Source organism: Salmo salar, chromosome ssa03 (assembly GCF_905237065.1).
Source record: "Salmo salar chromosome ssa03, Ssal_v3.1, whole genome shotgun sequence".
NCBI classification, from domain to species: Eukaryota; Metazoa; Chordata; class Actinopteri; order Salmoniformes; family Salmonidae; genus Salmo; species Salmo salar.
Genome location: NC_059444.1, coordinates 81,869,915 through 81,887,708, shown reverse-complemented (window position 1 = coordinate 81,887,708; position 17,794 = coordinate 81,869,915). Strand labels below are relative to the sequence as shown.

The following is a 17,794-nucleotide window of genomic DNA, read 5'->3' as shown; positions in this document are numbered from 1 at the left end:
CTGTGCTAGTGGCAGACTCCACTAAGCTGGCAGGCTGGCTAACAGCCTGCTGCCTGGCCTGCACCCTATTTCATTGTGGAGCTAGAGGAGTTAGAGCCCTGTCTATGTTCGTAGATAAGATGAGAGCACCCCTCCAGCTAGGATGGAGTCCGTCACTCCTCAACAGGCCAGGCTTGGTCCTGTTTGTGGGTGAATCCCAGAAAGAGGGCCAATTATCTACAAATTCTATCTTTTGGGAGGGGCAGAAAACAGTTTTCACTACAGCTCTGTTTCACTGTGGGTGTATTCACTAGGAACAAAATGGGAAACTCAAATTTTTATTCAAAAACATTTTGCTATGGTTTGCTATGGTGTGTACACTCTTGGAAAAAAGGGTTCCAAAAGGGTTTTCAGATGTCCCCATAGGAGAATAATTTTGGGATCCAGGTAAAACCTTTTTTGGTTTCAGTTAGAGCCTTTTTCCACTGTGGAAAGGGTTCTTCATGGAACACAAAAGGGTTTTACCTGGAACCAAAAGGGGATTTACATGGAACCAATAAGGGTTCTTCAAAGGATTCTCCTATGTGGACAGCCGAATAACCCTGTTAGGTTCTAGATAACAACTTTTATTCCAAGAATGTACTAATGAATACAACCCTTTATGCTCACTGAATCCAGTGCTTGACTTGACAGGAATAGGTGCCGGTTCTATTTACATTTAGGTGCAGTTTCTAGAAGTTTCTAGAAACAAACATCTAACGTACTGTATTAATCTCTCCCTCATTCCCTGTGTGACCCTTTCTAATTGTTGAAGAACAATTGTCTTTCATGAGAGTGTGCACTAAACTGGAGCATTCAGTTATCAGGAGCAATTATCAAGTATGTCATTGAATTGAAACTTGAAAACTCACTTAGAATAAGTGCTCTTCACGAGTTTATCAGACAATTGTGTCTCAGTTTAATGCTTCTCCACTTCCTCTATCTAGCCCAACAGGGACCATTTCTGAATTGTGCTACTGGTCTGGACAGATTAAATGTTAGTTGCAGAAAGTTGATGGACTGTTGCAGGAAATTTATACAATGAGTTTAACAGGAATTGGTGCGTTCCAATAATCACACCTTCTTCCTGTTGTGTCCATGGGCTAGAGAGAGTTTCCATGAACAAGTAATTTCCTTTCAAATCCATGAAGAGAAGTGAACAAGTACACACTTTGGAAGAAAGGAGAGATAATTGGGACGCAACCCTGGTGAGATAAAGTTATAACACTGTAGCTGTGAAACCAGTGAGGTTTGAAGTAGTCACAGTTTATGGATGACAAAGAACTGTTGGCAGTCTGCTCAGGCTTCCTATCTGTTCATAATAAAAAATGCTGAGTCATCTCTTCAATACAGACAACTTTAATCAGAGCTTTACAGAGCAACAGGCCAGGATGTGAAAAGACAACCATAAGATCCATTGTAATTATTGACAATGGTCCTTCATGACAAATGAGTAGTAGAACGTTCAGAGGAAAAAAGAGAACGAGATCGGTGAGGGAACGACTGCAAGAGTGTAATAACAAAAACATCACAATATAACAATAGGAAGTATGATGGTGATAGATACATCTCAATATAACAATAAGAAGTAGAGTGGTTTAGAAGTTCCTTTACTTCCATGGACTTCAGACGAGTACAGAACTACAGTGAAACAGCTATAGCGCAGCTACTACCAGTCTTTGGTATCAGGATTCTCTTTGGTAGTCACTACAAGGGTCAAGTCTGGCCAGGAACCTAATAGAGCTTGGCACTTGTGGGTTTGAATTTCCGCTAGGGCAACCCATACAAAAATGGATAAAAGCGTCTGCTAAATGGCATATATTATGTAGTATTTTGTGGAGCTGAGGGAAGCTCACCACCTGCTCAGGGACTATACAGGATAGACATAACCCTTTTGGCTACCCCTGGGTTGTATTCATTAGGCACCAAATGGGAGAAAATGGACTGAAAAAGGGAGGGACTACCTGAACTTGTACAATAATGTCACAAGCGTCGTTTTGAACAGACCAAGGCGCAGCGTGTATAGTGCTCATCTTCATTTATTTAGAGAGAACACTTAAACAAAAATAACCAAACGACAAAACAGTTCCGTCAGGTACAATAACTAAACGGAAAATAACCACCCAAAAAACCCAAAGGAAAACAGGCTGCCTAAGTATGGCTTCCAATCAGAGACAACGAAAGACACCTGCCTCTGATTGGAAACCATACTCGGCCAAACCTGGAAAACGAAACATAGAAAATGAAAACTAGAACACATTCCCCTAGAAACCAACAAACCCCAAAACACACAAAACAACCCCCCTGCCACGCCCTGACCATTCTACTATGGCAAATGACCCTTTTACCTGGTCAGGACGTGACAAATAAGAAATATTTGTTTTTGATTCTTCGTTGTAAAACATTTTCCAACATCACATACCTTAGTGAATACGAACCTCATACATTTACACAAATGCTGATTTGATTCAAATGCCATGTCCCAGTCCTTCAGATAAAGTTAGTACAGTGACGTCAGGTCAAATTAATATCAAATCCGTTTGTAGACGTAGATGATTTTGTTGCAGTTGGGACAGCTGTGATCCACGTCTTTACATGAGTCTACACAGAACGGGATGGCGCAGCATGGCCAGCACCTAGAGGGTAAACGGTGGAATTAATTGTCTCCGTCCAAAATGGTACCCTATTCCATAATGCACTAATTAAAGGTATGCCTATAGGCTTTAGTTGAGAGGCTAACACTTGTGTGGTTTCCTACCCCAGTCGGTCATATAGCATAGCATTACAGAATGATTTCTCTCACCCAACAATGAAGAGGCCACCACAGATGAGCCAGGTGAGCAGGCCAGGGTTGGTCTCTGTCTTGGTGACCACGTGCTGCTGGCAGTGGGGACACATGGCTGAACCTCCGACCTCCATCAGGCTAGGAGTCATTATTACCTGGGTCACTAAGGAGAGAGAGAGAGACACACAAGTTTAAGAGACATTATTACATGGGTCACTGAGGAGAAAGAGAGAGAGACACAAGGTTAGGAGACATTATTGCATTTGTCACTGAGGAGAAAGAGAGAGAGACAAGGTTAGGAGACATTATTGCATTTGTCACTGAGGAGAGAGAGAGAGAAGGACACACAAGGTTAGGAGACATTATTACATGGGTCACTGAGGAGAGAGAGAGACATTGTTAGGAGGCATTATTACATGGTCACTGAGGAGAGAGAGAGACAATGTTAGAAGACATTATTACATAGGTCACTGAGAAGAGACTTTAAAACCTGTTGGGGATAGGGGGCAGTATTTGCACGGCCGGATAAAAAACGTACCCGATTTAATCTGGTTACTACTCCTGCCCAGTAACTAGAATATGCATATAATTGTTTGATTTGGATAGAAAACACCCTAAAGTTTCTAAAACTGTTTGAATGGTGTCTGTGAGTATAATAGAACTCATATGGCAGTCAAAACCCTGAGACAAATCCTGACAGGAAACTGAAATCTGATGTGTGGATATCACTTCAAACATTTGCCATTGAAACACACAGGGGGTTATGAATCATTTAGCACTTCCTAAGGCTTCCACTAGATGTCCCCAGTCTTTACAAAGTGGTTTGAGTCTCCTACTATCAAAACTGACTGAAAGAGAGGCTGTGGAAAGTGGTCACAGGTGGAGGGCCATTTACCATTATGACGCCGCCGCCCATGGCTACCCTCCCCTTTCGAAACGTTTTGAAAGACAATGCAAACGTCCCCATGGAATATTACTGAAGCTCTGGTTGAAAAAGGCCCGAAAGATTTATGTTATACAACGTTTGACATGTTTGAACGAATTTAAATTTAAAAAAATTGTACATTCGTGACGACAGGTCCTACTCAGCACGGTACATTTTCAATAGCCTTCGGAGCGCGCTAACAATTGGGACATAAATGATTAACTTTTTCGAACAAAACTACATTTGTTATGGACCTGGGATTTCTGGAAGTGCTTTCTGATAAAGATAATCAAAGGTAAGGTTTTATTTACAATAGTATTTTTGATGGTTGATCATTCCAAGATGGCTCCAACATGTACAGCCTAGCCTATTTTGCTGGGTATACCACGTAGTTTATTGCAAAGTGTGATTTCCCAGTAAAGTTATTTTTAAATCTGGCAAAGCAGTGGCATTCAAGACATGTTAATCTATAAGTCTTTGAATGACAATATTACATTTTAACAATGTTTTCGAATAGTAATTTTGTAAATTGTAGCGCTGATTTATCGGAAGCATTTGAGGGAAAAGATTTTCTGAATGTCACGCATGCATGATGCATGTATTGTGTAACATGATGTCCTAAGATTGTCATCTGATGAAGATTGTCAAAGGTTAGTGCTGCATTTAGCTGTGTTTTGGGTATTTGTGATGCATGCTAGTTGCTTTGAAAATGGGTGTGTGATTATTTCTGGCTGGGTTCTCTCCTAACATAATCTAATGTTTTTCTTTTGCTGTAAAGCCTTTTTGAAATCGGACAACGTGGTTCGATTCAGGAGAGGTGTATCTATAAAACGGTGTAAAATAGTCATATGTTTGAGAAATTGAAGTTATAGCATTTATGAGGTTTTGCATTTCGCGCGACGCGATTCCACTGGCTGTTGATTAGGGTGGGACGCAAGTGTCCCACTGGCCCAGACAGGTTTTAATACCGGTTACCAAAATACAGCACATAACACATACAAGTGCCAAAAACACCGTCTAAAACAAAAGTGCAACGCCTGACAAATAATCCACGTAACAAATAACAATCACTCACAAATACAACATGGGGAACAGAGGGTTAAATAATAAACAAGTGATTTGTGAGTGAAGCCAGGTGTGATAAGACAAAGACAGAACAAATGGAAAATGAAAAGTGGATCGGCGGTGGCTAGAAAGCCGGTGACGTCGACCGCCGAACGCCGCCCGAACAAGGAGAGGAGCCGAAGTCGTGACAGAGAGACAATGTTAGGAGACATTATTACATAGGTCACTGAGGAGAGAGACAATGTTAGGAGACATTATTACATGGGTCACTGAGGAGAGAGACAATGTTAGGAGACATTATTACATAGGTCACTGAGGAGAGAGACAATGTTAGGAGACATTATTACATAGGTCACTGAGGAGAGAGACAATGTTAGGAGACATTATTACATAGGTCACTGAGGAGAGAGACAATGTTAGGAGACATTATTACATAGGTCACTGAGGAGAGAGACAATGTTAGGAGACATTATTACATAGGTCACTGAGGAGAGTCAAGATAACCAAGTTCCATTTTTTCCTTATTATTTTTCAGAACATTTCCCAATCTTTTATGTTTTTCTTCTTCTGTCCATCTTTCTTTTCTTGCCTCTTCCCATGTCATTTGTCTATCTCTCACTTTCCGTCCATCCTTCTTTACAACTTTGAAGGTGGCACCGATGTGACACAGATTGTAGCGTAATTGAAGAGTGTAATGTAAAAGGAACTATTTAGTGGATCATGAATACAACTTAATTTCCTTTATCTAGAAAGACAGAAATAAATATGTGAAAGTCAATGCTGACACCTGGTGGTCTGCTGAGTACAACTGCGCTTTATAAACTTTCTACACACATGCGCACGTGCACGTGACGTGCACACACACAAACACAGTTGAATTGCACTTCCTTATGCTAGCCCAAAGAGAATCAGTCAGAGAGGAAAAGCCTCATCCAAAACACGGATGGAAACATTAACTGGTTATCTTATGAATGTATGCACAGATTTTGCTTTCTGAACTTTGCATTCTGTAACTTCATATCCCCTGGTTTCCCAGAGCAGCTCTGACTGAGCCATTATGTAACTTCATATCCCCTGGTTTCCTGGAGTAGCTCTGACTGAGCCATTATGTAACTTCAAAAACCCTGGTTTCCTGGAGTAGCTCTGACTGAGACATTATGTAACTTCATATCCCCTGGTTTCCTGGAGTAGCTCTGACTGAGACATTATGTAACTTCAAATCCCCTGGTTTCCTGGAGTAGCTCTGACTGAGCCATTATGTAACTTCATATCCCCTGGTTTCCTGGAGTAGCTCTGACTGAGACATTATGTAACTTCATATCCCCTGTTTTCTCAGAGCAGCTTTGGACACAGTTCATAGATATTCTGTGAGTTTGTTTTTGGTATTTCCCTTTCCTTTCTCATTCTGGAAAATGCTATGTTCAATTCTTTCCATGAATTCCTGTTCCCGCCCACCTCTCCTGTCCAGGACCTTCCTGTACAAGCAGGCACTGCTCAGACTGCCCACACAGAGAGACTGAATATGTTCACATTTTCATATGAATGCGCTGTGTCGGGCAACCGGACAAAACGATACTGTTTCAGTCTGAACTATGTCCAGCTAGTGTTGTAGGGGGCAGTTTTGTCGGGGGCAATAATTCTACTCAGGTCACAAGTTGAGGTCACAAGTTGTGTTGAAACGAGTCATGTCATGCATTTGGGTTACTCTTCGAGTAAGTTCCTTATTTAGCTCGCATTGACCCCAATTAACCTTTGATTATGTGTGTGTGCGTGCGTGTGTGTGTGTGTGTGTGTGTAGTCCCCACAAGTATAGTAAACAAATCAAAATGTGACCAACTGGGGATATTTTGTTAGTTCCAACAAGGTCAAATGCTATTTCTAGGGGGTTTAGGGTTAATGTTAGAATTAGTGTTAGGGTAAGAATTAGGTTTAGGGTCAGGAGCTAGGGTTAGTTTTAGGGTCAGGGTTAAGAGCTAGGGTTACGTTTAGGGTTAAGGTTAGGTTTTGGGGTTAAGGTTAGGGTAAGGGTAGGGGTTAGAGTTAGAGTTAGGGTTAGGGTTAGAGTTAGGGTTAGGGTTAAGGTTAGGGAAAATAGGATTTTTAATGGGACTGAATTTTGTGTACCCACAAGGTTAGCTGTACAACACTGTGTGTGTGTGTGTGTGGTGGAAGTGGAAGTATCAACTCACCGACTGGCACCGGTCCACCTGGTCCAGAGGTGTACTGTGGTGGAGGTGGGTACACACCTGCTTGGGGACCTTGAATAGGAGAGTAAGATCCCAATCACAATGTGGTCACAATGCAATTAACATGTTGTTATTATACCACCACGTACTGTGGAATAAGATTGTATCTAGTGGTGGAAATGGACTTGATTAAAGGGAGTTTTACATTAAAGGGAGTTTTACAGTTTTACATAATGGTTTGCCTTTATTTAGATATTGTTTTCTTACCTCGAAAGCAGTATTTTGTTGAAGGTTACTTGCTCAGACTCCTTTCAAGGTAAGGAAAAAAATTGTCTAAATATGTAACATTGCTGAACTATCATTTTAACTGGGTTAACCCACAAAGGGGGGTCTTTGGGCAAACTGATTCATGTAGTTGCACCATATCATCAACAAAATTCACTCCCAGCGAAATTCATTTCCAGTTCCAATGGGTTCCACCCCATTACCAGTTCCAATGGGTTCCACCCCATTACCAGTTCCAATGGGTTCCACCCCATTTCCAGTTCCAATGGGATCTACCTCATTTCCAGTTCCAATGGGTTCCACCCCATTACCAGTTCCAATGGGTTCCACCCCATTACCAGTTCCAATGGGTTCCACCCCATTACCAGTTCCAATGGGTTCCACCCCATTTCCAGTTCCAATGGGTTCCACCCCATTTCCACCATTGACTGTATGATTGTTCTTCGCTTGATATGAGCTTGTTTACATATGTCTAGATAAGAGCATGTACTGTGATAAATTACTAGAATGTGCATAGTTACATATAATGGTCAAGGTTTATTGTGTGCGTAGGTGTTTGAGTGTTTTTCCGCACAAATCTTGCGCCACACATTATTATTATTGAGGGGAGTGTTTCCAAAGTGGTGTTGCAAAATAGTACTTGAAGGAGGTAAGTGTTTTCTGTGCTGTAATCCAAAACACAATCAATATAATTCAAAGGAGGGGAAAGAACACTGAAGATGTTACGCCCGTCATTTGAGTGAGGAGACCAAGGTGCAGCGTGGTAAGTGTACATCTTTCTTTATTAGATGAACACCAACAAAACACAACACCGAACGTAACGTTCTGCAGGGCTAGACAGCACAATGCAAAAACAAGATCCCACAATCTCAGGTGGGAAAAAGGGCTGCCTAAGTATGATCCCCAATCAGAGACAACGATAAACAGCTGCCTCTGATTGGGAACCATACTAGGCCAACAAAGAAATATAAACATAGATTTGCCCACCCAAGTCACACCCTGACCTAACCAAATAGAGAATAAAACAAACTCTAAGGTCAGGGTGTGACAGAAGATTACTTTTTAAACAGTATGTTCATACTTTATATGTGCTTGAATGGTTTGGGAGAACTGAAGGAATAGGATACTTTCCAATGTCTCCATTCTCCACCAGTGTAGCCAAAGAGCAGGAGAGACAAACATACAGAAAACCGCCAATCAAGCTATTTGTTGTTGTTGTGTGTTCTTACTTGGCTTGGGCTGATTGTATCATATCTACAGTAGTTGCCACAAGGGGCAGAGAACTTTCAATTAATCTCCATAGACCCAAATGTGTCTTTTAATAGGGTTTGTTGTGTGTCCTGTCATCTCTAAGATGTAGTTGATTAGGCAGAAAAATAAAAAAATATGGAAACAAACATTCTAAGCTAGAGGTATTTTTTGTTGCAAAAACTCATTTGCGAAAATGCTTGGTTCTCACATGCACAATATGCAGTAATTCCAGCCTTCTGAAGTACAATATGAACCAGTAGACACTCACCTCCCTGGTAGGGACCAGGCTGGAACCCTGGTTGTGGAGGACCAGGGGAGGCAGGGTATCCCCCTGGGGGCTGGGGGTACAAGCCTGGCTGGGGGCCCTGGCCCGTGGCTATCCCCCCAAAGTTCACGGGAGGTCCTGGGTAAGGGGCGGAAGTACCATCCCCGGGATAACCTTTCTCCATCTCGACTGATCTCTACCTGCAATGAGGGAAACTGTTGTGTTGTGTTTATTTATTTGTATCCCCATTAGCTTTTGCAGAAGCATCAGCTACTCTTCCTGGGGTCCACAATAAAACAAAGACATGAATAGTAAAAAAACACTGACACCCTACAGAAAGACTTTATGGTATGTTGCCTGTAAAAAAAAAAATCTCATTGGGCCTCCTGAGTGGCGCAATGGTCTAAGGCACTGCATCGCAGTGCTAGCTGTGCCACTAGAGATTCTGGGTTTGAGTCCAGGCTCTGTCGCAGCTGGCCTCGACCGGGAGACCCATGAGGTGGCACACAATTGGCCCAGCATTGTCCGGGTTAGGGGAGGGTTTGGCTGGCAGGGATGTCCTTGTCCCATTGCGCACTATCGACTCCGGTGGCGGGCCGGGCGCAGTGCACACTGACATGGTTGCCAGGTGTACGGTGTTTCTTCCAACACATTGGTGCGTCTGGCTTCCAGATTAAGTGGGCATTGTGTCAAGAAGTAGTGCGGTTTGGTTGGGTTGTGTTTCGGAGGACGCACGGCTCTTGACCTTCGCCTCTCCCGAGTCTGTACGAGAGTTGCAGCAATGAGACAAGACTGTAACTACCAATTGGATACCACAAAATCAGGGAGAAAGGGGTAAAAAGAAAATCAAAATACATCTGGCAATGTTTTTTAGAAGTCCTATGAAACATTATAAGACTAAAAGGAATTTTCGAAGAACAAAATTGCATATTTTGAGCCTATAGGCTACATTATTAAATCAATAGTTATTTTGTTTGTTGTCAACAAATATATATGTTATGGTAGGCTAACTATATAATGGACTATAACGGAATAAAATACAAATAGTATTTTTCCCACACAGCTTGCATCACGGGAAAGTGTGGAAACGCTGTCATATATCCACGTTTCATCTCTTTTTCAACCTCTGCAGGTTTTTGGAGTTGTCTATACGTGATCGAGCAAAATAATGCACTTGATTTAGGCTACATTACTGCATGCTAAATGGTTCTGATCAGTGATAATCAAATAAAATTAAATAAAATTGTATTAGTCACATGCGCCGAATACAACAGACCTTACAGTGGAATGCTTACTTACGAGCCCCTAACCAACAATGCAGTTTAAAAAAAATACGGATAAGAATAAGAAATAAAAGTAACAAGTAATTAGAGAGCAGATAGATGAGAAAACGAATTGATGAGCTATACCACCTCCACTTATTTGCCCAGCCAGAGAATTAACCAAATATACACACAGAGATTCAGTGAAACAAAATCACATTGATTAAGACAAGTCACAGGTTTTTGTCAGTAGTAGGCTTAGGCTACTAAGTGACTGAAGAGCAAAATAATCTATTTGTTAAGCTACATTAGCACGTTGGCAAAATGTTCTGATCAAGGGCAATAAATGAGCCAACTTGACAAGATGATCATGAGCAGCACTCACCTCAACGTAGCTAACATTTCCTAACTGTAGCCTATAACCAATTTCCAAACGGAGACTAAGTGAAAAGAAAACAATCAGACATTAATTGAATTATTAAGACCAGTCCCCACTCTTGTCTCAAAGCAGCCCGAAACAGCACTGAAGTTGTTGACCACACGCAGTAGGCTATTGCTTCAATAAAATGGATTATAACAATTGGATGACTTTGGGAGTTTCAGTAAGCAACAATTTGATGCTTTCAATTGCATTAGCCTACTTTTATTCAAATCATTTTGTCATTCAGTGATATTTATTCCCACAGTAATTCTTTCTGGATCCATCCAGTTGTGGTTGTTAAGAAACAGTGCATATGGTGGGCTATGCGAAGATGGGTGAAGTGACATGCCTCACAAAGTTCAGAAAGGACCATAGTAGTAATGACCGCTGAAATCTGAAGAAATCAAGGTAAGCACCATGTGGGATGCTGGGCTGAAGGGAGTTTTTATTAAGCAAATATTCAAAGTAATTCAGTACAGAAATGTGGTAATTAACTGCAATGATCATAATCCATTGTGGCATTTGTTTTTTAGCTCAAAGACAGATCAGAGAGGAAGAGACGAAGCAAGAGGTTTCACTCTCGCCAAAATCTGTCAAAAATAAGCCAAGTGCGTTTCTATGGGCTTATATTGGACCTAAACTTTTCACCTGCCTTACTGCCTTTGGGAAAAATACTCTCATTGTTAGGGCATCGTCATTGTATACAGATCTCTGGACGGATACATTTTTAAGCCTGCTAAGTTAGGTTCGATGCACACAAACCACATCAATGAGGAATGTACACAACACAACGACAGGGACAGAGATAGTTTGTGAAAAAAAGTATACCTTACCTACTTTGACAAACGAGTAAAATGATTGAAGTCAGACAGCTCTGCAGCATATATTGCCTTCTGAAACTATTCAGACCCCTTGACTTTTTCAACATTTTGTTACTTTACAGTCTTATTCCTCAGCAATCTACGCACAACAACCCATAATGACAAAGCGAAAACAGTTTTTTTTATGTTTGCACATTTATTAAAAATAAAAAACTGAAATAACTTATTTACATAGGTATTCAGACCCTTTGCTATGAGACTCGAAATTGAGCTCAGGTGCATCCTGTTTCCATTGATCATTCTTGAGATGTTTCTACAACTTGATTAGAGTCCACCTGTGGTAAATTCAATTGATTGGAAATGATTTGGAAAGGCACACACCTGTCTATATAAGGTCCCACAGTTGATATTGCATGTCAGAGCAAAAACCAAGCCATGAATTCGAAGGAATTCATGGCTTGTCGAGGCACAGATCTGCGGAAGGGTACCAAAAATGTTCTGCAGCCTTGAAGGTCCCCAAGAACACAGTGGCCCCATCATTCTTAAATGGAAGAAGTTTGGAACCACCAAGACTCCTCCTAGAACTGGCAACCCGGCCAAACTGAGCAATCGAGGGAGAAGGGCCTTGGTCAGGGAGGTGACAAAGAACCCCATGGTCACTCTGACAGAGCTCCAGAGTTCCTCTGTGGAGATGGGAGAAACATCCAGAAGGACAATCATCTCTGCAGCACTGCAGCACACCTTTATCGTATAGTTGCCAGACGTAAGCCCCTCCTCAGCAAAAGGATCATAACAGCCCACTTTGGGTTTGCCAAAAAGCACCTAAAGGCTATCAGACCATGAGAAACAAGATTCTCTGTTCTGATGAAACCAAGATTGAACTCTTTGGCCTGAATGCCAAGCATCACGTCTGGAGGAAACCTGGCACCATCCGTACGGTGAAGGATAAGCATTATATTATTATGTTGTATTATGTTATATTAAGCACCTGGTCAGAGTTTCTATACCTACCCTACTTATTTCCATCTCCTTTTTCTTCCTACCACGCCTCCCGCTGGTTGCCATGACAACTTCTCACAAAAAGCATGCGTTTGTTTACCTATAGCTACTCCTACACACTCTTATTCTATAATTTTTATTAAAAGAAAAAGTGAATGTGAAACAATGGGGTCAATTGCTGTAGAATACTAAGGAGGAAGTGGAAAACTATTATGTTTTTCCTCATCTCTCAACAGTGTGTGACTATCCTATGACCATCTGTCTTTGAAGCCCAGGCTTTAGTTCAGTGGACTAACACAGTCTTAGGGAGTTGTTGAGTGGTGTTAAAGGTCAATGATTTCACAATAACTTATCTTGTACTTTTCTAGACTGGGGTTCTTGAATTGTGGAACTGAAATGTGAGCTGGATCCCTATTATCTGGTCTAACCAATGAAACACTTCAGACAATAACACATTGTGGTTGTTAAGGGGATCCCAGAAGAGACTTAACCTCAACTCAAGCATGGAGAGAAACAGTAGCGACCATTGTTCCTCATCTAAAAAATGGCACCGGAAGAAATGCCAGCAGTTTTACAGGCACCTAATCAATTGTGCTATTAGGTGGGGGTTTTTTGCGTTATTTGTAACTTATTTTGTATATAATGTTCTGCCACCGTATCTTAATGCAAAAAATAGCTTCTGGATATCAGGACAGCGATCACTCACCTCGGATTAGACAAATATTTTTTTCTTCAACAAGCAGGACGCAGAGGACATACTTCGAACACCCGACACGGTCAACATCCCCGTTATTGGCAAGAGAAAGAGATGCAGGTACAGAGGACACAGAGCAGGGTGCCTTGTAAGGATCCGCAGAAGTGGGCAAGCTTCCGTTACCGTCAATATTACTTGCCAACGTACAATCATTGGACGATAAATTAGATGAGGTACGATCATGAATATCCTACCAACGGGACATCAAAAACGGTATCATCTTATGATTCATGGAATCGTGGCTGAATGATGACATGGATATTCAGCTAGCGGGATATACGTTGCACCGGCTAGATAGAATAGCACACTCCGGTAAAACAATATTTGCCAAGAGAGTTTTCATCTATACTTTTCGTGGCTGTTTATTTACCACCACAGACAGATGCCGGCACTAAGACCGCACTCAGTTAACTGTATAAGGAAATAAGCAAACAGGAAACCACTCACCCAGAGGCAGCGCTCCTGGTGGCCGTGGACTTTAATGCAGGCAAACTTAAATCAGTTTTACCTAATTTCTATCAACATGTTAAATGCACAACCAGAGGGAAAATAACTCTATGTAACTCACATGTACTCCACACACAGAGACGAGTACAAAGCTCTCCCTCGCCCTCCATTTGGTAAATCTGACCACAATTCTATCCTCCCGATTCCTGCTTACAAGCAAAAATCAAGCAGGAAGCACCAGTGACTTGGTCTATAAAAAGTGGTCAGATGAAGCAGATGCTAAACTATAGGACTATTTTGCTATCACAGACTGGAACATGTTCCGGAATTCATCCAATGGCATTGAGGAGTACACCACATCAGTCACTGGGTTTATCAATAAGTGCATCAAGGACGTCATCCCCACAGTGACCGTACGTACATACCCCAACCAGAATCCATGGATTACAGGCAACATTCGCACTGAGCTAAACGGTAGAGCTGCCGCTTTCAAGGCGCGGGACTCTAACAAGAAGCGTATAAGAAATCCTGCCATGCCCTCAGACGAACCATCAAACAGGCAAAGTGCCAATACAGGGCTAATATTGAATCATACTACACCAGCTCCGATGCTCGTCTAATGTTGCAGGGCTTGCAAACTATTACAGACTACAAAGGGAAGCACAGCTGCGAGCTGCGCAGTGACATGAGCCTACCAGATGAGCTAAATCACTTCTATGCTCGCTTCGAGGCAAGCAACACTGAGGCATGCATGAGAGCATCAGCTGTTCCGGACGACTGTGTGATCACGCTCTCCGTAGCTGTCGTGAGTAAGACCTTTAAGCAGGTCAACATTCACAAGGCCGCGGAGCCAAACTGATTACTAGGACGTGTACTCCGAGCATGTGCTGACCAACTGGCAGGTGTCTTCACTGACATTTTCAATATGTCCCTGATTGAGTCTGTAATACCAACATGTTTCAAGGAGACCACCATGGTCCCTGTGCCCAAGGACGCTAAGGCAACTTGCCTAAATGACTACAGACCCGTAGCATTCATGTCCGTAGCCATGAAGTGCATTGAAAGGCTGGTAATTCCTCACATCAACACCATAATCACAGAAACCATAGACCCACTCCAATTTGCATACCACCCAACAGATCCACAGATGATGCAATCTCTGTTGCCCCCAGGTGGTGAGGGTCAACACTGGAGCCCCTCAGGGGTGCGTGCTCAGTCCCCCCCTGTACTCCCTGTTCACCCATGACTGTGTGGCCAGGCACGACTCCAACACCATCAATAAGTTTGCAGACGACACAACAGTGATAGGCCTGATCACCGACAACGATGAGACAGCCTATAGGGAGGAGGTCAGAGACCTGGCCAGGTGGTGCCAGAATAACAACCTATCCCTCAACGTAACCAAGACTAAGGAGATGATTGTGGACTACAGGAAAAGGAGGACCGAGCATGCCCCCATTCTCATCGACGGGGCTGTAGTGGAGCAGGTTGAGAGCTTCATGTTCCTTAGTGTCCACATCACCAACAAATTAGAATGGTCCAAACACACCAAGACAGCTGTGAAGAGGGCACGACAAACCATATTCCCCCTCAGGAAACTCAAAAGATTTGGCATGGGTCCTCAGATCCTCAAAAGGTTCTACAGCTGCAACATCGAGAGCATCCTGACTGGTTGCATCACTGCCTGGTACGGCAACTAGTGCGTAAGGCCCAGTACATCACTAGGGCTAAGCTGCCTGCCATCCAGGACCTTTACACCAGGCGGTGTCAGAGGAAGGCCCTAAAAATTGTCAAAGACCCCAGCCACCCCAGTCATACACTGTTCTCTCTACTACCGCATGGCAAGCGGTACCGGAGCGCCAGTCTAGGACCAAAAGGCTTCTCAACAATTTTTACCCCCAAGCCATTAGACTCCTGAACAGGTAATCAATCAAATGACTACCCGGACTATTTGCATTGTGTTCCCCCCAACCCCTCTTTTATGCTGCTGCTACTCTCTTTTTTATCATATATGCATAGTCACTTAAACTATACATTCATGTATATACTACCTTAATTAGCCCGACTAACCGGTGCCCCCGCACATTGGCTACCCTGAAGGTCGGGTTCGCCCAGGGAGCCATACAAGCTAGAACCGCCACTGCTCATTAGTCTGTACTACTCTGTACTACTATAAGGCCATTACTAACCCACCTGTTTAAACAAATCAACTTAATATCAAGCATTTTTACTGGCTGAATCAGGTGGTGTTAGTGATGGGCAAGAACAAATATGTGCACCTCTGTTGGTCCCCAGAACCAGGATAAAAGAAACCCTGCTATATGTTAATACTCCCACGTCTCGTTCATCACTCGGCAATAAGTAAGCTTGGAAATTTAGGCTAGCTATATGTTATCTGGCTGCTGTATAAACCCATTAAGAAGGAGTAATGTTGTAAACGTTACCTTGAGACAGTGGACTCCCCCTGTTTCCCTCCCTATGTCCCTCTATCTCTCCTCTTATTGATTTGATAAAGCCTCTGGATAGCCCACTAAAGCTTTCACATTATCTAAATGGTGTACTTGGACATGGATGAAGTAGTGCATCTGTTCTTGTAGTGAATAATACATCTGCATTCTGAAGTAGTGTATCTGTATTGTACAGTAAAGCTGTTAGTATGGTTGTTTTTCTATAGTATGAAATTGCGTACTGTAACTGTATATTCAAGCTATATTAAGTTGTGAGTCTGTACAGTAAACATACAGTGTGTATGAGGTTGTGTGTCAGTGTTTAAACTCTACCAGTGGAGGCTGCTGACGGGAGGACGGCTCATAATAATGTCTGCAACGGAGTGAATAGAATGGAATCCAACACATGGAAACCTTGTGTTTGATGTTTTTTTTATACCATTAAACTCATTCCGCTCCATCCATTACCACAAGACATCCTCCCCAATTAAGGTGCCACCAACCTCCTGTGAACTCTACCCTGTGTTGGCGCCTACTCAGAGTAAATACGGCCAGTCAATTTCCTCCAGCTCTGTGCTATCTCATCATGTTTTCATGAACTCACATCAACAATTTAAGTACACAAGTAGTGCCACACCCTAATAAGGATTTCCTCACGACTAACTGTAGATGACAGACACTCCCTTTCAACACAGTCATTTTAACAGCTTCTGCTCTCTTCTCATAAAAATACTATTTAACAGAGGACAGACCAACATAAATCTCTCCTATAACACAAATACTGCTGTAGAAATCAGGATATAATACAGATGTTGGATCTTAATTTGAGCCAGTTTGCTACAGCAGGAAAAATATCCTGCAGCAACAGGAAATGTGAACTATTATGTGGATTATAATTAATGGACGTTTTGTAGGGGTTGATACTTTTCAAAGTGGAAATTACAAACGTTTAAGTTCTCCAGCAAGAGGGTGATCAAATTAAGATCCTACATGTGTAGGGTCCATACCAGATGAATTAGTAGATAAACATTTACAAGTGACTGTATCCCAGGCTTTAGGCTAGTTCTTAACCCCAAACCTCTACTACAGTATGAAAGGCCATTCCGGTCTTGTGTGTCAAAATGAACATGTCAAATAACACTATTTTTAAAATCAAATAAGACAATTTCACGCGTCAAATAACCAAGACGACAGTGACCTGAACGGTGTCGCATGCTGCAGAGCATAATACCCCCCCCCCAGTCCATTTTCTCCTAAGGGGAGAATCTCTAATCCCTGGCCCAAATACCTGAAGGATTCCTGGTGTGAACGACTGGACTGAGGGCGTGGAACTATCCGGTCCTGGGAGAAAAGAAAGACTGAGGTACCTTTGGCTTGAGAGCGAAGAATAAGTGGTGGGAGGAGAGTATGAGAGGGAGGAGGAAAAGCAAGCTTTCCCAAGACCTCCTACAGTTTCTGATATTACAGGAAATTGTTTAACTGTTGAAACTCTTACCTTACGTTAGCATTGGGATCTTCTGTGTTTTGTGATGCTGTTCAAGCGGTTGCAATCAAAGGAAAGTGTTGAAATACCACTGGAGGCTGAAGGAATGAAAGAGTTCCATTAGAACTAGCAAACAAAAGAACCTGCTCCAATAAAGTTTCAGTGAAAGAGAAAGAGAGGGAGAGAGAGGGAAAGAGAGGGAGAGGGAGGGCACGATGGGAGGGAGAGAGAGAGATTGAGAGAGAGAAATGGAAACAGGAGAGTGAGAGAGAGAGAGAAAGACATTCATAAAAATTTATTGTATTTCGAAGCAGTTTGGGCTGAATGTTCCGTCATTAGCTTTCAGGAGAATCCCCGCCCATCACAAACTCATGATGCCT

General features: G+C 42.4%; 1 protein-coding gene across 2 annotated transcripts; it reads right to left on the bottom strand.

Annotated features, from left to right (window-relative positions):
* Positions 1-1,361: 1,361 nt before the first annotated feature.
* LOC106606540 (lipopolysaccharide-induced tumor necrosis factor-alpha factor homolog) lies at positions 1,362-17,564 on the bottom strand. Of its 2 annotated transcripts, none has more exons than XM_014202815.2 (5): positions 17,427-17,564; positions 8,784-8,980; positions 6,983-7,051; positions 2,822-2,966; positions 1,362-2,654 (listed from the first exon to the last, which is right to left on the bottom strand). In XM_014202815.2, exons 2-5 carry the CDS (start codon positions 8,962-8,964, stop codon positions 2,549-2,551), a joined length of 501 nt encoding a protein of 166 aa, XP_014058290.1. In that variant the 5' UTR covers positions 8,965-8,980; positions 17,427-17,564; the 3' UTR covers positions 1,362-2,548. The 2 variants fall into 2 exon arrangements, with proteins under 2 accessions (XP_014058290.1, XP_014058287.1); XM_014202812.2 differs by lacking the exon at positions 17,427-17,564 and adding an exon at positions 17,220-17,310.
* Between the last annotated feature and the right edge of the window lie 230 nt (positions 17,565-17,794).

Coding starts and splice junctions, on each gene's coding strand:
- LOC106606540 (XM_014202815.2), bottom strand. CDS start 8,964: ATGGAGAAAGGTTATCCCGGGGATGGTACTTCCGCCCCTTACCCAGGA. Junction 2,967..6,982: donor AGGTGGACCGGTGCCAGTCG/GTGAGTTGATAC, acceptor CTCTCTCCTTAG/TGACCCAGGTAATAATGACT. Junction 2,655..2,821: donor GGTGGCCTCTTCATTGTTGG/GTGAGAGAAATC, acceptor TTTACCCTCTAG/GTGCTGGCCATGCTGCGCCA.